The 17895-nt window shown below is 44.4% G+C and overlaps 1 protein-coding gene and 1 pseudogene across 1 annotated transcript in view; one reads left to right on the top strand and one right to left on the bottom strand.

The window, feature by feature from the left end:
- Positions 1-15455, top strand: part of Apaf1 (apoptotic peptidase activating factor 1) — a 68854-nt gene extending 53399 nt beyond the window's left edge. Inside the window, exons 23-27 of the mRNA XM_057758085.1 lie at positions 4610-4729; positions 5848-5973; positions 7767-7892; positions 9601-9747; positions 13075-15455. Coding sequence (XP_057614068.1) covers positions 4610-4729; positions 5848-5973; positions 7767-7892; positions 9601-9747; positions 13075-13221 — 666 coding nt within the window. The 3' untranslated portion in view covers positions 13222-15455. The remainder of the gene's footprint in view (positions 1-4609; positions 4730-5847; positions 5974-7766; positions 7893-9600; positions 9748-13074) is intronic.
- LOC130866691 (U6 spliceosomal RNA) lies at positions 838-934 on the bottom strand (annotated as a pseudogene).
- Positions 15456-17895: the final 2440 nt, after the last annotated feature.

Genomic DNA, 17895 nt, shown 5'->3' with positions numbered 1-17895 from the left:
CTTACTTCAGTCCTGTTACCTTGACCTCAGAAAGATCCACCTGCCTCTGCCTCTGGAGCACTGGGATCAAAGGTGTACATCTCTGCTCCCAACCCTAGCCAGTGCTCTACTTTTGGGGTATACTCCTAGTTTTATTCAGTGCATGTTTCTTGTGGTGGCAACATTTAACTATGACTTTAAAAAACTACTTAAAAAAACAATCTTGCTAAGTGTATCTTTATGAAGGTGTAGGATTGGAATGAAATTTGGCTTCAATACAGAAATTTTATTATAAGCTCCCATGATGCATCTTTATTAGCTGTGAAACTCGTATAATAATTTCTTTCTCTCCAGATGTCTTTGAAGTGGGGGAAGTTTAACTACATCAGATAAATCCTGTTGGGACTTTGTATTCGGGCTGAGCTTAAATTCATAAGGTTTTATGACCTGTTTGTAGATATTCTTAGCCAGAGGGAAAAGTCATTTTTAGAATAAGAGCTATTTTTAAAAATACAAGTTGTACTTCATCTTCTCTTTCTGGACTGTTGGGAATGGTTTTTACATATACAGGACTTTTAAGAGATGCACCTCAGGGAGCCATGTGAGCTCATGTGGTGGTCAGAGTGCAGGGTGCAGGAAATTGTTCTCGTCTATCACGTGAATTCCAGGGATGCAACTCAGGCTGAGAGGCTTAAAAAATATGGGATACTGCTGGGTGTGGTGGCGCACACCTTTAAACCAAGCACTTGGGAACCAGAGACGGAAGATCTCTGTAAGTTCAGGGCCAGCCTGATCTACAAGGTGAGTTTCAAAAGAACTGGGGCTACACAGAGAGATTTTCTCTTCAAAAACAAAACAAAAACTAGGGATGGCTTCATGAGTTTGCATGTCATCCTTGCACGGGGCCGTGCTAATCTCTGTGGTTGCAGTTTCAGTGTGTGCTGCCACAGCAAGCACCATTTACAGGGTTAATAGGTCCTATAATGAAACTCTTGGTAGAGATTTCTAAGAAATGATGGATTGAGGTTTTTTTGTTCTGTGATTTTTTTTTAAAGTCTGGATCTAATGTAACTCAGGTTGGCCTTGAGCTCACCGTGTAACCAAGGCTGGCTTTGAACCCCAACCCTTCTGCCTCTTTTGCCTAAATGCTGGTATTATAGGTGTGTGCTGCCATGCCTGGCTTTGTGTTAGTAAATGGCTGGATGGAGTTTGGTTTTAACCCTTTGTATCCCCAACCTGAGAAAGGTTTAGGGAATCTCTGCCGAGTTAATGTTATTGCCAGGATTAGAAGAATAAACCCACCTGACTATATAGCACTGAACCTTGTGGGAGCTGAGTCCTGTTTTGGTAGCTTTTGATTCTTTACCACGAGGTAAAAGAAGTATAATGTATTGGCTATGCTTACCCAGTATATAGCAATGTATTGGTTCTTACAGGTTTAAGAAATCTAGTGTTTATTCACTACTGCTTTTGTGTTTCTCTGCTGGAGTCTTGATAGGTAGTGTGGGTTGGCTTCACACTTGGGGTCCTTCTTCCTCAGCCTCTCCCAGTTTTTCCATTATAGGCATGCCCAGCAAGCTTTTTTTAAAAAATTGAACTTTATTTAAGCAGTTGAAAAATTCTGTCGTGTGTACTCACAAATATTGCTGATGGTAGGCATTTCCAAGTTCACCTTCACGGTCGATGAGTGCTAGTGTAAATCCTTACCTTTCATACCAAGATAATTCAGTTAACTGGGCTAAAAGCACCGCTGTCATTGGCCTGTCCGAAAGTGTCTTTGAGACAGCGGTTGATCGCCTTTCCGAGGCTCTCTGGTTTCCTGAGGTAGACAGCAGCAGGGGAGCCTAGCCAGGAGGAGCTCTGAACTAGACACGGCCCAGACTGTTAAGACTGGAAGAGTATGAAGAACAGCCATTGATCCTCAAGTCTGTTCAAGCACAGAAAGAAAGGCGGGAGCCAGCACATTCCTAGTGGAAATGGCTTAGGTATGCCTTGTCAGACGGGGTGCCCTGACGTTTTGGTATGATTTGGGGAGCCAGGAAAGCCCATGTTACTCCGCCTTACCACAGTACCCAGCATACGCCTGACCCGCCCGTGCGCCTTCAGAACTCTGTCACTTCCAGTCCCTCTTCTGCAGTGACTTGTTTGCACACAGCAGATCCTAGTCCTGGTGATCCTGCTGCTTTGAATGAATGTCCCCAGCTAGAAGACAGGAAGAGATCCAAGAGCCAAGGCCTGGGCCGGGAGATCGCTGCAATGTGTGGCAGAGCCTAAGATTTGGCACTGCTTTTATAGCTTTGATTAAACCTGCTAGGAAAGGGCTTGAAGTCACCCCTCCCCTGTTTGACAGTCGCTCACACCAGAGCCAGAATGTCAGTAGTGACACACCTGTGGGGTGCTGGGGCTGCTTCATGGATTCATGTTCTTTTGCAAGCCATCTCATTACCTGTGTTCACTGGACTTTGACATGTAAGACTGTTTCTTTTTTTTTTAAATATTTATTTATTATGTATACAATATTCTGTATGTATGTATGCCTGCTGGCCAAAAGAGGGCACCAGACCTCATTGCAGATGGTTGTGAGCCACCATGTGGGTGCTGGGAATTGAACTCAGGACCTTTGGAAGAGCAGGCAATGCTCTTAACCTCTGAGACTGTTTCTTTCACGATTTTTTTCCTTTTTCTTTTCTCTCATACACTACATCCCAACCACAGCCTCCCCTCTCTCCACCCCCCTCCTCCCCTCTCCCCAGACCCACTCCTCCTTAGCTTCATTTCAGAAAAGAACAGGCCTCCCAGGATATCAACCAAACATGGCATAACGAGATTAAATAAGACTGGGCACAAACCCTCATATCATGGCTGGGTGAGGAACTCAGTAGGAAGAACAGGGTCCTGAGCACAGGCAAGAGTCAGAGATGACTCTCCCTTTGTCAGGAGTCCCACAACACCCCAGGCTGAACCAGCACAGCATGTTTGTGAGGGCCTAGCCCCGACCACGCAGGCTCTGTGAGCCCCATGAGCCCTGCTTAGTTGATTCTATGGGTCTTCAAATACTTTTCCAACTTTATTATTATTATTCAGTCGCTGCCTTTGAAAAGTTGAATCATTCTTTGCTTTTTTTTCAAATAATTTATTTTTATTTTATGGGCGTTGATATTTTGCCTGCATGTCTATCTGTGAGGGTGTTGGATCCCCTGGAGCTGAAAGTGCAGACAGTTGTGAGTTGCTATCCAGGTGCTGGAAATTGAACCCAGGCCCTCTGGAAAGCAGTCATGTCTGTTAGCAGCTGAGCCATCATCTCTCCACTCAAACTTTTAAAAAGAGTCATTTGTTTAATTTTGTGAGTCCTTGCATTTATGAATGTGCACTATGTGTGTGACTGGTGCCTTTGGAAGTCAGAAGAGGGCGCTGAATCTCCTGGAACTGGAGTTAGCGATGGCTGTATGTGCCGAGAGTGGAGTCTAAGTCCTTTGCAGGAGCAGTACCTGGAACTGCAGGGCTTTATTTGCAGCCCCACCCCCTCACACATGCTTTGGGCAGAGTGCTGGCCTCTGCCAAATCATTCAGAAGGAATCATTGTTTTGAATTTGACAATACTTTTTGCTTCAGTAGCTAATATCTTTGTGTAAGATTTTTTTTTTGCTGGGCGGTGGTGGCGCACGCCTTTAATCCCAGCACTCAGGAGGCAGAGACAGGCGGATCTCTGTGAGTTTGAGACCAACCTGGCCTACAGAGCTAGTTCCAGGACAGGCTCCAAAGCCACAGAGAAACCCTGTCTCGAAAAACCAAAAAAAAAAAAAAAAAAAAAAGATTTTTTTTTTTTCTTTTTATGTCTCATTTTGTAGATTTGCTCATGGCAGATCCTTGTTTGAGTCGTATTTGCCTTACTTGGAAACATGTTAGCTAAATTAATTGACATCAGGAATTTAGAAGCCAGTGGACACTGTTGCTCTGCTGTAGCAGGGTGTTCTGCGTACTGACACAGCGCAGACATCTCTGGTCACTGCTGTGCCTCAGATGCTCTTGTTCACTTAGTTTGTTACAGTTGCTGGCATGGCTTCAGTTGTTCCTTCTTGCTGTGGCCAAGAGCCTCCTCCCCAAGCTGCATCTGAACTCATAGTGCCTTTTGCTGCTGCTTCTATTCCAAGAATTGCATTAGGGGCTGTCTGAGACTTGTGAAACTTGAGAACTGTGCTTACGCTTGTCTGACTCCCTGGACCTTTGGGGCAGGAGGGCGAGCGTCACAGGGGCCAGAGTCTGCAGGCTCCCTCGATGTCCAGGCTTGTAAGTCTGCAGATATGTAATTGGGATAATTTTCTCTGGAAAATGTAATCAGGCGGTGAGCTCACTGACATAGTGTACGTTTTTTCCTGTCTTGTTGTTTTAATTACTCTCTAAGCAACTGAAGAAAACAAATTTTATTTAGAAGAAAAAGTGTTTTTATTTTGCACCCGTCGAGCTAATTAGCTTCAACTTTTTCTCTTTGTAAACACAGAGACAATGTTCTTTGTTATTTCTCTGATTGAAATACTGAGAAGATGAAAGACTTTAGATGAGAGAACACATCTCTTTCCAGTGGGATATAATTGGGGAAGGTTTATAACAGACTTATTTCTTTGATATTCAGGCATGGAATTGGCAGTCAGAGGACTATATCTTTTTGCAAGGTCATCAGGAAACAGTGAAGGACTTCAGACTTCTAAAAAATTCAAGATTGCTTTCTTGGTCATTTGATGGAACAGTGAAGGTAATTTGAATTCCAGATTTTTTAAAGTATATTTTTGTTTAAGTTATTTTGAAAATATTCTTTAAATGTATTTTATTTCACTGTGTGTATGGTTTGCATGTATGTCTGTGCACCGCATGTGTGGCTGGTGTCCACGGAGGCTAGCAGAGGGCATCAGGTCCTCTAGAACTGGAGTTACATGTTGATGCCTGTGAGTTGGGTGCCGAGAACTGAACCCAGGTCCTCCTGAAGAACAGTTAGGGATCTTAGCTACTGGGTCATCTTTCCAGACCTGAGTACCAGATTTCAAAGGAAGTTATACATGTATGTATATATATATTTTGAAATAGGATCTCATTATATAGCCCTGGTTGGTCTGGAACTCGTTCTGTAGACCAGGCTGGCCATGTCTCAGAGGCATGTGCACCACCACACCCAGCCTCAGGTTGTCCTTTTAAAGAAGACATGCTGACGTTGCAATAATTACACTGTGGTGGCTTTAAAGCCCATGAATGTTCACAATTGAGTACTGTGCCTGGTTTCCTTCCTTGCAGTCCCCTGCCTCCGCCGTGTGTCTGTAAGCGCGTACACTAAGGGAAGCTTAGACGAGAACTTACTGCTCTAAAACTTGTTTTACATGTATGTTTTTTAGCTAGTTGTGTTCTTTAAAAAAAGATTTATTTTTATGTGTATGAGTACTTGCATGTGTGTCTGTGCACTGAGTGCATGCAGTCCTCACAGAGGCCGAAAGCACTGGATCTCCTGGAGTTAGATGGTTGTGAGCCACCTTGTGGGTGCTGGAAACCAAACCCAGGTCCTCTGGGAAAGCAGCCAATGCTCTTGACTGCTGAGCTGTCTCTCCAGCCACCTCACTGTCCCCTCACATTTCAAGGTGTTCTTCCTTCCCTTCCCCTCCCTCTCCTTGTTTTGGAATATTCTGGAATCACATGGGAGACTTTCCATAGGCTGAGTGAGCACTTTACCCCTGAGCTCCTTTGTTTTCTTAAAGTACCCTGTTACCCAAGTTGGCCCTGAACTTGTAGAACTTCTGCTCACCCTTCCCTTGGGTTACAGTTGAATTCCATCATGCACGACAAAAATGTCTTTAAAAGTGTCACCTAATCTTTTCTACCCCCAAGGTGTGGAATATCATCACTGGAAGAATAGAAAGAGACTTCCTTTGCCATCAGGGTGCAGTGCTTTCTTGTGATGTTTCCTCTGACGCCGCCAAGTTCTCGTCTACCTCTGCCGATAAGACTGCAAAGGTCGGTCAGCCGCTTGAACGTCTGCAGTGTTGCTTGTGTATTATGAGTCCAGTGGATAAGGCAGGAGAGTGACAGGTTCTGTTCACGTACCTGTATCATATGTATTTTTAAGAATTTATTCATTTATTATTTTGTGTGTGCATGTGGCAGAGAGGGAGAGAAGGAGCCTGTGTGAGTCATATGTACGTAAGTAGGTCAGAGGGCAGCTGTTTGGAGTGGGTCCTTTCCTGCCACCTTGCTGAGGCAGGGTCTCCCATTATTTCTGCTTTTGCTGTACTGTGCACTCTAGGGCCAGGAGCTTCCAGAGTTTCCGCCTTCCACCCTGTCACAAGAATGCTGGACTTACAGATGCAGGTGGCTGCATCCATCTTTTTCCTTGAAATTGGGTTGTTGGGCTGGTGAGGCCAGTGCCCTGGCTGAGTCATCTGATGACATCCGTCTCATATTTAGGGCATGCGGTGCTAGGAACTGCGCTCCTGTAATCTCACTTGATCTTCATGTCATAAGTCTGCACACATAGAAGCTGAGCTAAAGGCTCGAGGTTACAGCTTTGGGAGAATGCCTATTAACATTCGTCTGGCATTGGATAGATCATTTAATAGTTCTGATTTTCCTTTATGGAGAGTTTAGATTAAGAAAAAGATTAATTTCTCAAATTCTTAATTCTTACAGTATTAAGAAAAAGAAAAATGATTTTTTATTTATAACTAATCAAATAGACTGCTGTATGTTACGTTTAGTAAAAATATTTGGAAGGAGCGTGAGCAGAGTTTGTATTCACTGTGTGTGAGTGGAAACTTCTGACATTCTCTGAGTTGTGCTTCCAGCTGGGGCCTCTCAGCACTCCATTCCCTTCTCTTTCCCCATCTTTGTTAATGACGTCATGATCTAGCTGTCTTTGTGCTGTTGTTCATTGCTCAGTGTTTTAGTTCCATCTGCTTTTCCTTGTTTCCAAAGACCGTACTTTCTTCCCTATTGACTGGTGGGCAACTTCCTGGGCAGCTCCTTCACTTTATATCCTTCCTGCTACCGCCTAAGGTCTCGTGATCCACCTATCTGTGCTGGTTTTCAGGCAAGCTCTTTGACCATCGCCACCTTTCTCTTCAGCTATTCTCTGTCTACCTCCACCTCCGTCTTGGTGTACAAGTTGTGACCTCATTTTAGACCTGCCTTCTTGATGGTTCCTCAGTGAGGCCTTCTCTGGCTCTCAGGCATCATTAGCTGCTCTCCCTTCAGAGTTTCCAGCATTTTAGCTGTTCCCAAGTGCCCCTGAGCCTGCTTCCTTGATAAACTATAGACGTCAGGGAAAGGGGGGCTGTGTCTGCTTCGTCTCACACCCCAAGTTCTTAGTTGGTAGTGCCTGACACAGCCGTTCAGTGGGTCCTGGCTCAGTGGTCAGAGCAGAATCATAGAACATTGGAGGGGAAAGGGCATTGTCCCCATTTTACAAGTTCAGAATCTGAAGCTGGAGAAGCTGTGGGCTTCCTTAGGCCACAAGCGTTTAGGAGAGTGCACTGTCTGCCTCACCCTGTAAACTGTTCTGAACTGATTCTCTGTTCTATGTGTGAGCATTAATACAAAGATAAGAAAGGTGGGTCAGGTTCTTGAGCAGTTGATTAAAGAGAAGCCCCAAGAACTTGACAAGGAGGAGGTTGGATCTGGGCATCTTGTGAACGTTCATGCAGCACCAAATGTTCTAACTTGCATGCGATTGACTTTTTGGCTGTGTAGCACTTAGATCAGGCATTGTAGGTGTTGGAAGAGTGTGCTTACCATTCCTAATTGCCTTCCAGATCTGGAGTTTTGAACTGCTTTCCCCTCTCCATGACTTGGAGGGTCACACCGGCTGTGTCCGCTGCTCTGCCTTCTCTCTGGATGGCATCCTCTTGGCAACTGGAGATGACAATGGAGAAATCAGGGTAGGGTGCGCTGCCCGCGATAGCATCTCTCCTTTAGCTCGGGCTGGCATTCTTCCCACGCTGAGGTGGTTTGTTTGATGTGTCTTTAAGAATCTTGTAGTATATCTTAGACTGACCTGAATGAACTGTTTAAGCTTGCCTGGACTGACTCCAGGTCTTCCTGTCTAAGTCCTGGGATCACAGCAGCTTCCCACTGGATAGGAATGCACAGGTCCTGGGGTTTTGGTTAGATGGAGCATTCTTTGCTTCGTTTCTGGGGACACCATACTTCTAGGCACCTTCACAGCAGGAAAGAACATTTCAGAGTTAAATAAATCAGGTGACATGCTGGTGCACACCTTTAATGCACACCTTTAATCCCAACACCCAGAAGACAGAGACAGGTGCATCTCAATTTGAAGCCAGCCTGATCTATATGAGTTCCAGGCCAGCCCGGACTATGTAGTAAGACCCTGTCGCAAAAAAATAAACAAAACTAAAAGTGTTACACAGATGTTTCCTACATAGGTGAATAGATATTTGTAGTTGTTCTCTGCTGTTTGTGAAAGATTTGTATTAATTTTTAGTGATAGCTAAAGATTCTTTTTTGTGGCAGAATTTAGAGAAACGAATTTTGTAAATCATTGGTTCATACATGAATTTCAAACTGCTCTTCTCATTGTTCAAAGTAGAGATGTTTTTAGACCCCTACCCACTAGTCAGCATTTTTCTGGGGGTTGTTGCGGTCCTCGATGGACTGTCTTTGTTAATGCAGGTGTCCTGAGGCTCACATTTCCATTGCGGAGTCCAAGTGAGCAGCCAGTTTTTATCACCCTGAACTTGTGAAGGTGCAGATGTAAACTGTTCCAGCGTCACCTAGAAAACAGTTTTCTGAGAACTAGGACACGCTCTTCTCTTGTGTCTGGAAATAAAGGCTAGTGTTGAAAGTGTGGTGCGCTGTAGAAGGACAGAAACCATGGAAAGACAACCAGACTACTTGGGGGGGGGGTGAGAAGAATTGTGAGGAAGTGAAAAGCCTGAGCTCCGGGGATGTTGCTTTGACAACTACTTTTTTTGTAAATTTTTCTTTCTTATGTGTATGGGGGTTTGTCTATGTATGAGCTGCCATGTGAGTGCTGGGAATTGAACCTGGGTCCTCTGGAAGAGTAGCCCGTGCTTTTTCTGAGCCATCTCTGCAGCCTTGGAACCAGTAATTTTGAGGAAAATGTCTTTATTTCTGGTGGTGGTTTTGTTGGTTTTGTTTGTTTGCTTTCAAGAAGAGGCATTAACACTCAGGAGGTTCAGTGTAATGAAGAGGATCTGGAGGGTTTGGATTTGCAGGGCTGGAGCGTCTCCCAGGCCTTCCAGGAATGTCACAATTCCTCTGCTTTGATCTGTCTGATCCACACATTGTCTAGAATTTCAATGATAAACACCTCCTTTAATTTTTTAGTTTTTGGATACAGAGTCTCATTACGTTGCCCTGGCTTTGAACTCAAAATCTTCCTTCTTCAGCCTCCTGAGCAGCTAGAATTTAGAGATGTGTGCACCTTGCCTGCTTTTCTCTCCTCATTCACTGGAAATTGATAGAATTCTGATCCATAATGCTATTCTTTTTGATTTTAAAGAAAGATTTGCAGATATATCGCAGATAATTTGTATGTATACTTTGAAATTGGTAAACCTTCAGGGTCACCCCACTAATGAATCATGTATCATGTTTATCTAGATATGGAATGTCTCAGATGGCCAGCTTCTTCATCTGTGTGCTCCGATTTCAGTAGAGGAAGGAACTGCTACCCATGGAGGCTGGGTGACCGACCTTTGCTTCTCTCCCGACAGCAAAATGCTTGTCTCTGCTGGCGGATATCTTAAGGTAAGCGTTACCCGAGGCCGTGTGAGGAAAGAGCAGCCTGCGTCGCCCTCGAAGTGGTTCTCACTCGGTGTTCTTCAGCTGGGTGTCCTGTCACCCAGCAGAGTAGGACAACTGCTTTGCAGTGGTGGCTGACATCTGGAAGGCTGCTTTTCCCACGTCTCTCAGCGTCTTTGCTGACAGCAGTAGCAATGTGGGGGTCTCATCTTCCATCTGAGCCTGCACGGCCCAGCTTCATCTCCTGTGGCACACAGCAGTAAATATTTCGGTTGGAATTACTTGAAAAATGTATTTGTGAAATTGTCTTTCTGATATAACAGTAGCAGCGTATCATTTGTTATCTGTGGACTTCGGGTTCTGCCAGCACACTAGTCAGCTTTGTGATGGCAGAGTTTTACTCCCTTTGGCTTATAGATGAGCAAGACTGATTCTCATGGAGTTCATCACCTTTCCAAAACTCGGTGATTAGTAGCTCCAAGGGCCAGTGCCCCTTCCGCTGTCTCTAACAAGCTGGCTTGTGCATACTCAGTAGTGACTCTTGGGGTCTGGGCTTAGGCATATTATAGGGTTCTGATGTCATTTATTATCTCATGGATCCATTCAGTAAGACTATGTTCAGTGGCTGCTGTCTTGTGGCACACATTTAAGGCTTGTCCTTTCCTAGTGCTGGCTAATGTTCCATACAGGAAGGAAATGGAAAATAAAGTCCCTAAAGCCTAGGAGGGGCCTGAGAGAAGTTTGCAGGGGGTAAGTGGAGGCAGAAAGGAGAGGGATGGACAGAATGTTGGAAAAGGATGCTGCACATCATGCTGACCACTTGGGCATTCTGTAAGCTGTGTCGTTGACAACCGATCTCACAAGATTTTGTGAGGCGGTTGTTCCTTCCTGAAAACAGCCAAGTGAGGATTATCTCATTACCTCACAGTACAGATGTTCAGATGTGTGTGGGTGAAGCCTTTGTTATAAAGGGTCCACAGTATTGCATAAACATCTGGCTTATAAAAGATAAATGAGGGGAGTTTTTTTCAATTTGTGCAAGGTACCTCTGCAGCCTGTGTTGGAAATGGCCTCCTAATGCTGTGTTTGTTAATGGGCACCTTTTGGGGCACCCTTTCATTCAGTCGTCCATTGCTCCTGGGCTATCAATGCTGCTTGTCTTCTAGTGTAAAGGTAAACTCTGAGCTCGGAGGATGGTGCTTAGAGGAGAGATGTTGCTGTCTCTGTGTTGGAAGCTGAGAGCTGCTGATAACGCAACTGCCCAGCCTTGACACCAAGTTCTAGAATCTCTGGGCTCCCTGAAACAACTCTGCATAACCGTGTCTGGCTTTTAGGGTACTGCGAAGGTCAGTGAGCAGCCCTGATACAAAGTAGAAGGACGGGTCTGCTGCTGAACTGTAGAGGTTATGTCTCGAGGCTGGAAGAAGCTATGCCTGTCTGTGTAGTCTATGTATTGACATAGACTACAATCAGCGCTTTGCCTTCTGTTTGATTACTAGCACAGTTAAACTAATTATGTTATAACCCAGCCCGCATCTACCCAGCATGCTAATGACACCATCCAAAGGCACAGAACAAATTAGGAGTAAGAAGACAGCTGCTAGAGCGGCCAAGAAATTAGGCATTTTGGATCTGTTTACTTTAAAATCTGAGCAATGTAAATTAAGTGCCAGTAAGATACTAGGTGTCTAGTAGCTAAAATGTTCTTACCTCTCAAAATTATTATAGATGAAAACATAATATCACTTGGCTTCCACTGGGGTCGTGGATGCCATAGAAAACTGACTGTTGGAATGACAAGTTCATATGAATTCCTACCATGAAGGCCAAGGCTGATGTAAAATGTGGAATACGGGGTCATAAATGAAGGTATATTCTACCCAGAAGAGTACTGTTATGACTGGGGAGTGGGTCCTGGGACAGCCTGCCTGAGTTCAGACCCCAGCTCTGCCCCTCACTACTAGTCTTGTGACTTTTCCCAAGGTGGTTTTGTCTGTAAGATGGGTGCAATGCTCATATGTGCCATAGTACAGATGTTCTATAGCTTTGCTGCCGTCCATGCTCAGGCTTGTTCACCATCAGCATCAGATCGTCATGGTTATTGTCACTGATGGGTTTAACCCGATGCATCCTCACCTAAAGTGATTGTGACATGAGGATCAGACTTGCTGTCGCACATTTTGTGCCTTTGGGGAAACCTCTGATGGCCTGTGTCTACAACTATAGACTCTTATTGACTAATTCACCACCCTGAAAATCCTGAGCTTGCTGCTATGAAATTTTGTATTTCCAGTCCATATTGAACCAGTGGCTGCCGTAAAGTCCTTTTAATGATGTGGGAGTTGGACAGATGGACGGACGGACACTGCATGTGGAAGTCAGAAACTGTTCCTCCTCTGCTGTCTGTCCCCACTGTCCTGAGTCTGGATTCTCTCAGGAATGAACTCGGTTTCTCTCCGAGCCCTAGTCACTGGAAACACGTTCTCTTGGGCTGGACTGTGTTCTTGTGCTTTTGCTTACAGTGCTGTTTTCAGGAGTTTGTGCTGCTTTAGTGAGCTTTACCAAGCCCTGTGACGCACACATTTGCCAGGTCTGACTACTGAGAGTAAAGAAAATACTCACGCCTGTCCCATGGCAAGGCTGAGGGCTAGGCTCTGTCCCGAGCACAGAGGCGAGAAATTGTTGTGTGTGTGGCGCTCCTGATGTTCACGTGTGATGTCTCCTGCCCTCAGTTTAGCTCTGAAATAGGATAGTAAGTTTGTGAACACCATTTGGTAAGGATAGTGTTCAACTCTTGGTGAATTTGGTGGGGGAGAGCAGAGGAAGGATGTGGTTAGAGCACCTACTTTGGAGGTGGTTGGTTTTCAGCATAGGTTGTCACATAGCAGCCTGCATCACCCCTGGTGAAAAGGGTTCTCTAGGAGGACCACTCTCCCTCCTCGTCTGTACTGTGAGCAGTCGGGGTGTATATCTGTTGGGGTACAGACCGTGGCTCCAGAAGGGTGTCTTCGTGTAGGGAAACAGTCATGCGCCTATTCTAAGGAGAAGACGTGCAGACAGCCCCAACCAACCCTTCCCTACATACTCTGTTACTTAGCTCTCTAGTGGCCGTTGCTTCTTCTTGTAGGCCTTGCATAGGCAGTGGTGCAGACACGGCTGTGAGGCCATCACCAGGTCAGTCAGCAAAGGCTGGTGAAGTCTTGAGCAGTAACCCTCAGGTGCGCGCCTGCTCACTGCGTGGCTGAGGAGTGGGGTAAAGGAGCTGGTTGGCGCTGCACATCGCCATATGGTGGAGTCACCAATCTAATGAAGGTTTTCTTTTTCTCTGAACAGTGGTGGAATGTTGTCACTGGGGAGTCCTCACAGACCTTCTACACGAATGGAACAAACCTCAAGAAAATCCATGTGTCCCCTGACTTCCGCACATATGTGACTGTTGATAACCTTGGTATTTTATACATTTTACAGGTTCTAGAGTAAGGTGCCCAAGTGTTAATGCAGTCAGCTCCTTACTTTTGAATTGGAAGAGAATTGATACTCAGTACACCAACATTTTATAATGCTGTGAATCGTATTGTGGTGTTGTGCTCACAACGAAAGTGTCTGTGGCTGGCTGAGTAATGTCAGTTTGGCCGTGTCCACAGCGAGCACACTTTTACTCTCATTTTTTTTTATCGTCATCATTGTTATTAACAGTTTGTTCTTAGCATGGAAATGAAATGTAAATATGGACATTGTCACACCATTGGTAAACTTCTTCCTTGATGCATTCAAAGTGGTTGGCAGAATTCATGAGAACCGTTTGAAGGGATTGTATGTTGATGCTGTCATTCACTATGCAGGCTATGCCACAAGGTGATGGTGGTCAGTTTCTGAGCCACACTTATGCCCAGGGGTATGGCTTTCCAAATACAATCATGTTGCTTATTTGCACTCTTTAAATTTGCTTTAAAATATTGTGTCGTTGTGCACGGTCTGCATTGCTTGTTTCGATAACTCGGTGAGTGCTGTGTTTCAACAGGTCCTTCTGTGAGCTAGAGTCTTACGTTAGAGAGAGCTCTCTGTAGCCAGTGACAGCCTGTGTGTAGCTGGACTCTGGTTGTCGTTGTCTGAATTGGGCACCACCCTGCACACTGTTTTGTTTTTAAAGATGGGGTTTCTCTGTGTAGTCCCAGCTGTCCTGGAACTCACTCCATAGACCAGGTTGGCCTCGACACACAGAGATCTGCCTGCCTCTGCTTCTCCAGTGCTGGGACTGAAGCTGTGCACTTCCATGTCTGGTCTCTGTTTTTTACTTTTTGCTTGATCTGTCCTAACCCTCTGTCCCATAGATAGCTGTCAGTAAGTCAATGAAATGTGAAATAGTAAATCTGTTTACTTCTGGGCCAGTGTTATCAGTGCTATTCTCTTTTTGACTTTCAAGAGTTCATGGTTTCTGTGCAGTTCCACAGAACTCCCCGAGACGCTGAAAGAAGATGGCTTTCTCTTTCTTGCTTCCTGTATCCCCCCATCCCCCAGGACCCATTTTCCTGGGAAATGAGGGTTCATTGTATTGCGCAGTGATTGTATTACGCAGGCTCCTGTGGTCCTCCTGCACCACACTCCTAAGTAGCTTAAGAGTTTTGTTTTTAACCTCCTTTTAGGATCTTTACTTGAAGCTTAAATCTGATCACTTTCCCCAGAAATACTATTAAGGACAATAGAGATAAATTAGTAATGGATGTAGTTTTTGGGTTTGTGGGTTTTTTTTTTTTTTTTTTTTTTGGTTTTTCAAGGCAAGGTTTCTCTGTGTAACAGCCCTAGCTGCCCTAGAGCTCGCTCTGTAGAGCAGGCTAGCCTTGAATTCACAGAGATCCACCTGCCTCTGTCTCCTTAGTTCTGGAATTAAAGGCATGCGCCCCCACAGCCCAGCAGCAATAGATGTAGTTTTCATATAAAATACAAAATCAAATATCTTATTTTGCAATATAGGAATTAGTGAGTACTGGCATTAATCGTAGATAGTCAGTGAAGCTGTTTCTGTTGTCAGTACTTATTACTAGCTGTGGTGTGGGCAGAGGGAAAAATCCACTCATGCATTTTAGTTTCTGTTTCTTTGTGGTGCCGAAAATTGAAACCAGGGCCTCAGACACGCTAGCCAAGCACTGCAGTGCCCTGGGCTTCATTGGCATTTCAGGAGCTGTGATTGGAGTGGACAGAAGCTTGGACATTTCTTTTTTACGTTTTTTGGTTGGTGGGTTGAGGAACTGGTTTACACACTTACTGTGATTTAAGCAGATGTGATAAGTGAAAATGAAAATATTTATAAATATAAGTATCTGAATAGTTGTCTTGCTTAGAACTTGGCGAGAATGAGCCAACTGCTTCTCAGACAGCATTAGTGCCTCATCCGTTCTTCAGCTGGGCGTGAAATAGTAAACACAGTTTTTAAAAAGCCTTGATCTTTGTCTTAAAGTGGAGAGGAAGACAAAATAACACAAGGAAGGAGATGGCTTATAACAGCTCTCGGGGCTGGCGACAAGGCTTGGCTTGCAGCCTGCGGATGAGTGCTTTGAGCCCTTTCTTGGCTGTCCTCTATGTGAAAAATAGCAGAACATTGGCTTTTGTATATGTGAAGACGGTTTGTATCATGTGTTCTATGCTCTTTGAAGACCTTTTGTATTTATAATTTACATGTGTTATTTTTTTGCCTTGGAATACTGTTTAAACAAATTTTGAAGACAATAAAATTTCTGAATTTTTTTGAAAAAAAAATTTTGGTTTCAAACTCGTTGCTTGCCTTTTTTTCTACTGCGAGGAGGTTGATAAAACAGCTTTCGGGGTGGCCTGGGGAGGTGGGCTCAGTCATTGCAAATATGAGGACTGGAGTTTGTTCCTCGCAACCCCCGCAAAAAAGCCTATAATTTCTATGATTTCAGCCCCAGGAAGGCAGAGACAGGAGGATTCCGATGATTTGCTGGCCAGCCAGTGTAGCTGATTTGAACTCCTGGTTGATAGAGATACAACCCTTCCCAAAAATAAGGTAGAAAGCAATCAAGTAGAACACCTGATATTGGCCTCAGGCCTCCACACACATGTGGACATACCTACATGTGCACATGCGTGCACACGCGCACACACACCCTCCTGCTTCGTGGCTATGAACTGCTTTAGTTTGTGCTTTTCTTGAAATGTCCCTGTTTGTCAATTTTAAAAGACAGCTTTGCTGGATACAGCAGTTCCGGTTGGAGGTATTTTTGTTTCTTGCTAGCTGGCTTTCCAGGGTTTTGTTGAGAGGTGATCGTATTCTGATTTGGTTCCCCGTTTTCTCTCTCAGCATTCGTATCGTTTCTTCGTTCTTTTAGTCCCTTTAATGTGGTGTGGAGAGGTTGTTCTGTGGTCATGCTTATTTAGAGTTCTGAATGCCTTTTGTTCTCGAATTTTATCTCTTTCCGTGGATTCGGGGAATTTTCTATATAGAAAATGTGTGTCTTACTGAAATACTTTGTTTGCTTTAAATCTCAACTTCTACTCTGTATTCTTAGGTTGGTCTCCAAATATTCCAGATTTCTTGGAAATTGTGTCATGTTTATTATTATTATTGTATCCATTGCACATGATGCTGTTTTATGTAAGGACATTTTGATATAAATATCTGCTGTATTGAGCACATTCCCTCCAACCCCTTGCCCCTGCCCTTACCACCCCTGTCCCCTCAGCTTGGTCCCCTTTATCCCATGAAGTTTCTCTTCTAGGACGTCCGTGCCATTTACAAATACATAATACATTTGTGTGTCTATAAAAAAATCAGCCATGTGGTGGTGGCGCACACCTTTAATCCCAGCACTCAGGAGGCAGAGGCAGGTGGATCACTGTGAGTTCGAGGCCAGCCTGGTCTACAAGAGCTAGTTGCAGGACAGGTCCCAAAGCTACAGAGAAACCCTGTCTCGAAAAACAAAACAAACAAAAGCTAGGTCCTACAAGTGAAAACATAAGTGTGTCCCGAGACTGACTTAATTCACTTACTATGATTATGCCCAGTTACACAGATTTTTTCTAAACATAATTTCCTTCTTTAGAGCTGAGAATAATTCCATTGTGTATCCATAACCTCATTTTCTTTATCCACTATGTTTTTGGACACCTAGGTTGGGTCCACAGCTTATCTACTATTTCGGTTTTTTGGGACACTTCCTTAGTGGTTGGTTTAGCTTACATCCCCTCCATCCATGTATAAAGTTCCCCTGTGCCCTCATTCTCTGCGGCATTTGTTTTGTTTAGTTGGAGGCTATGGTCGGTCTCACTATATAGCCCTGGAACTCGGTGTGTAGTCTAGGCTGACCTTGAACTCACAGTGGTTTACCTGCCTCTGCCTCCCAAATGCTGGAGTTAAAGGTGTGCACCATCACACCTGGTGTGTTTGTTTTCTAAGTAACTGCTGTTCTGAGATGATGGAATCTTATTGTATTTAAATTCTTATTTCTTGGGTGGCTAGTGAGGGCATGGGACCTGGGAGACTGGAGGCAATAAATGAGGCGGACTGAAGTCTCATGCGGTAACCAGCTTTATTCAGATCACCAGACAACTTATACTGAGCGGAGAGTCCCACGAGTGGGGTGTTCTATCACAAGGACGAGCTGCACGTGCAAACACTGGTTTTCCATGGGGGCATGTAAATAACAATAGCCAGTTGTACTGGATAATCTGAAGTCAACCTACTCCTCTATGCCACTCCTGCGGGGAGAGGCATGAAATGGCATTCCAAGAACAATTCCGTGTTTTTGAGGAAACCGAGGTCACAAGACTCTTGACTCGTTTTCTTGGCGATTTCTCACAAGCACTCAGAATTCTCACATGACTATTCTTAGGCCATATTGAATATTCTTATGTTTATTGGCTATTTATATTTCATTCTTTGAAAACCAGCCACTAGCCTATACTGTTTTCTTATTTCAAGGCAGTTGTGAATGGGGATTAGTCCATGATTTATTTTCAGTGTTATTTGTGTGTTTAGGAAGGCTACTCATCTTTGTGTTAATCTTGTCTGCTTTCACTTTGCTGAAGACACTGGTCACATGCCCACAGTGAGAAGAGAGCAAGGGATGTCTGCTGTGTCTCAGAATCCATTGTGGGTCCTGGGAACCAAACTCAGATCATCTGGTACAGCAGAATGCG

The sequence above is a fragment of the Chionomys nivalis genome, chromosome 25 (assembly GCF_950005125.1).
Source record: "Chionomys nivalis chromosome 25, mChiNiv1.1, whole genome shotgun sequence".
NCBI lineage: Eukaryota > Metazoa > Chordata > Mammalia > Rodentia > Cricetidae > Chionomys > Chionomys nivalis.
Note: the sequence above shows the minus strand (reverse complement) of the source record. Positions and strands in the feature narration are given on the sequence as shown.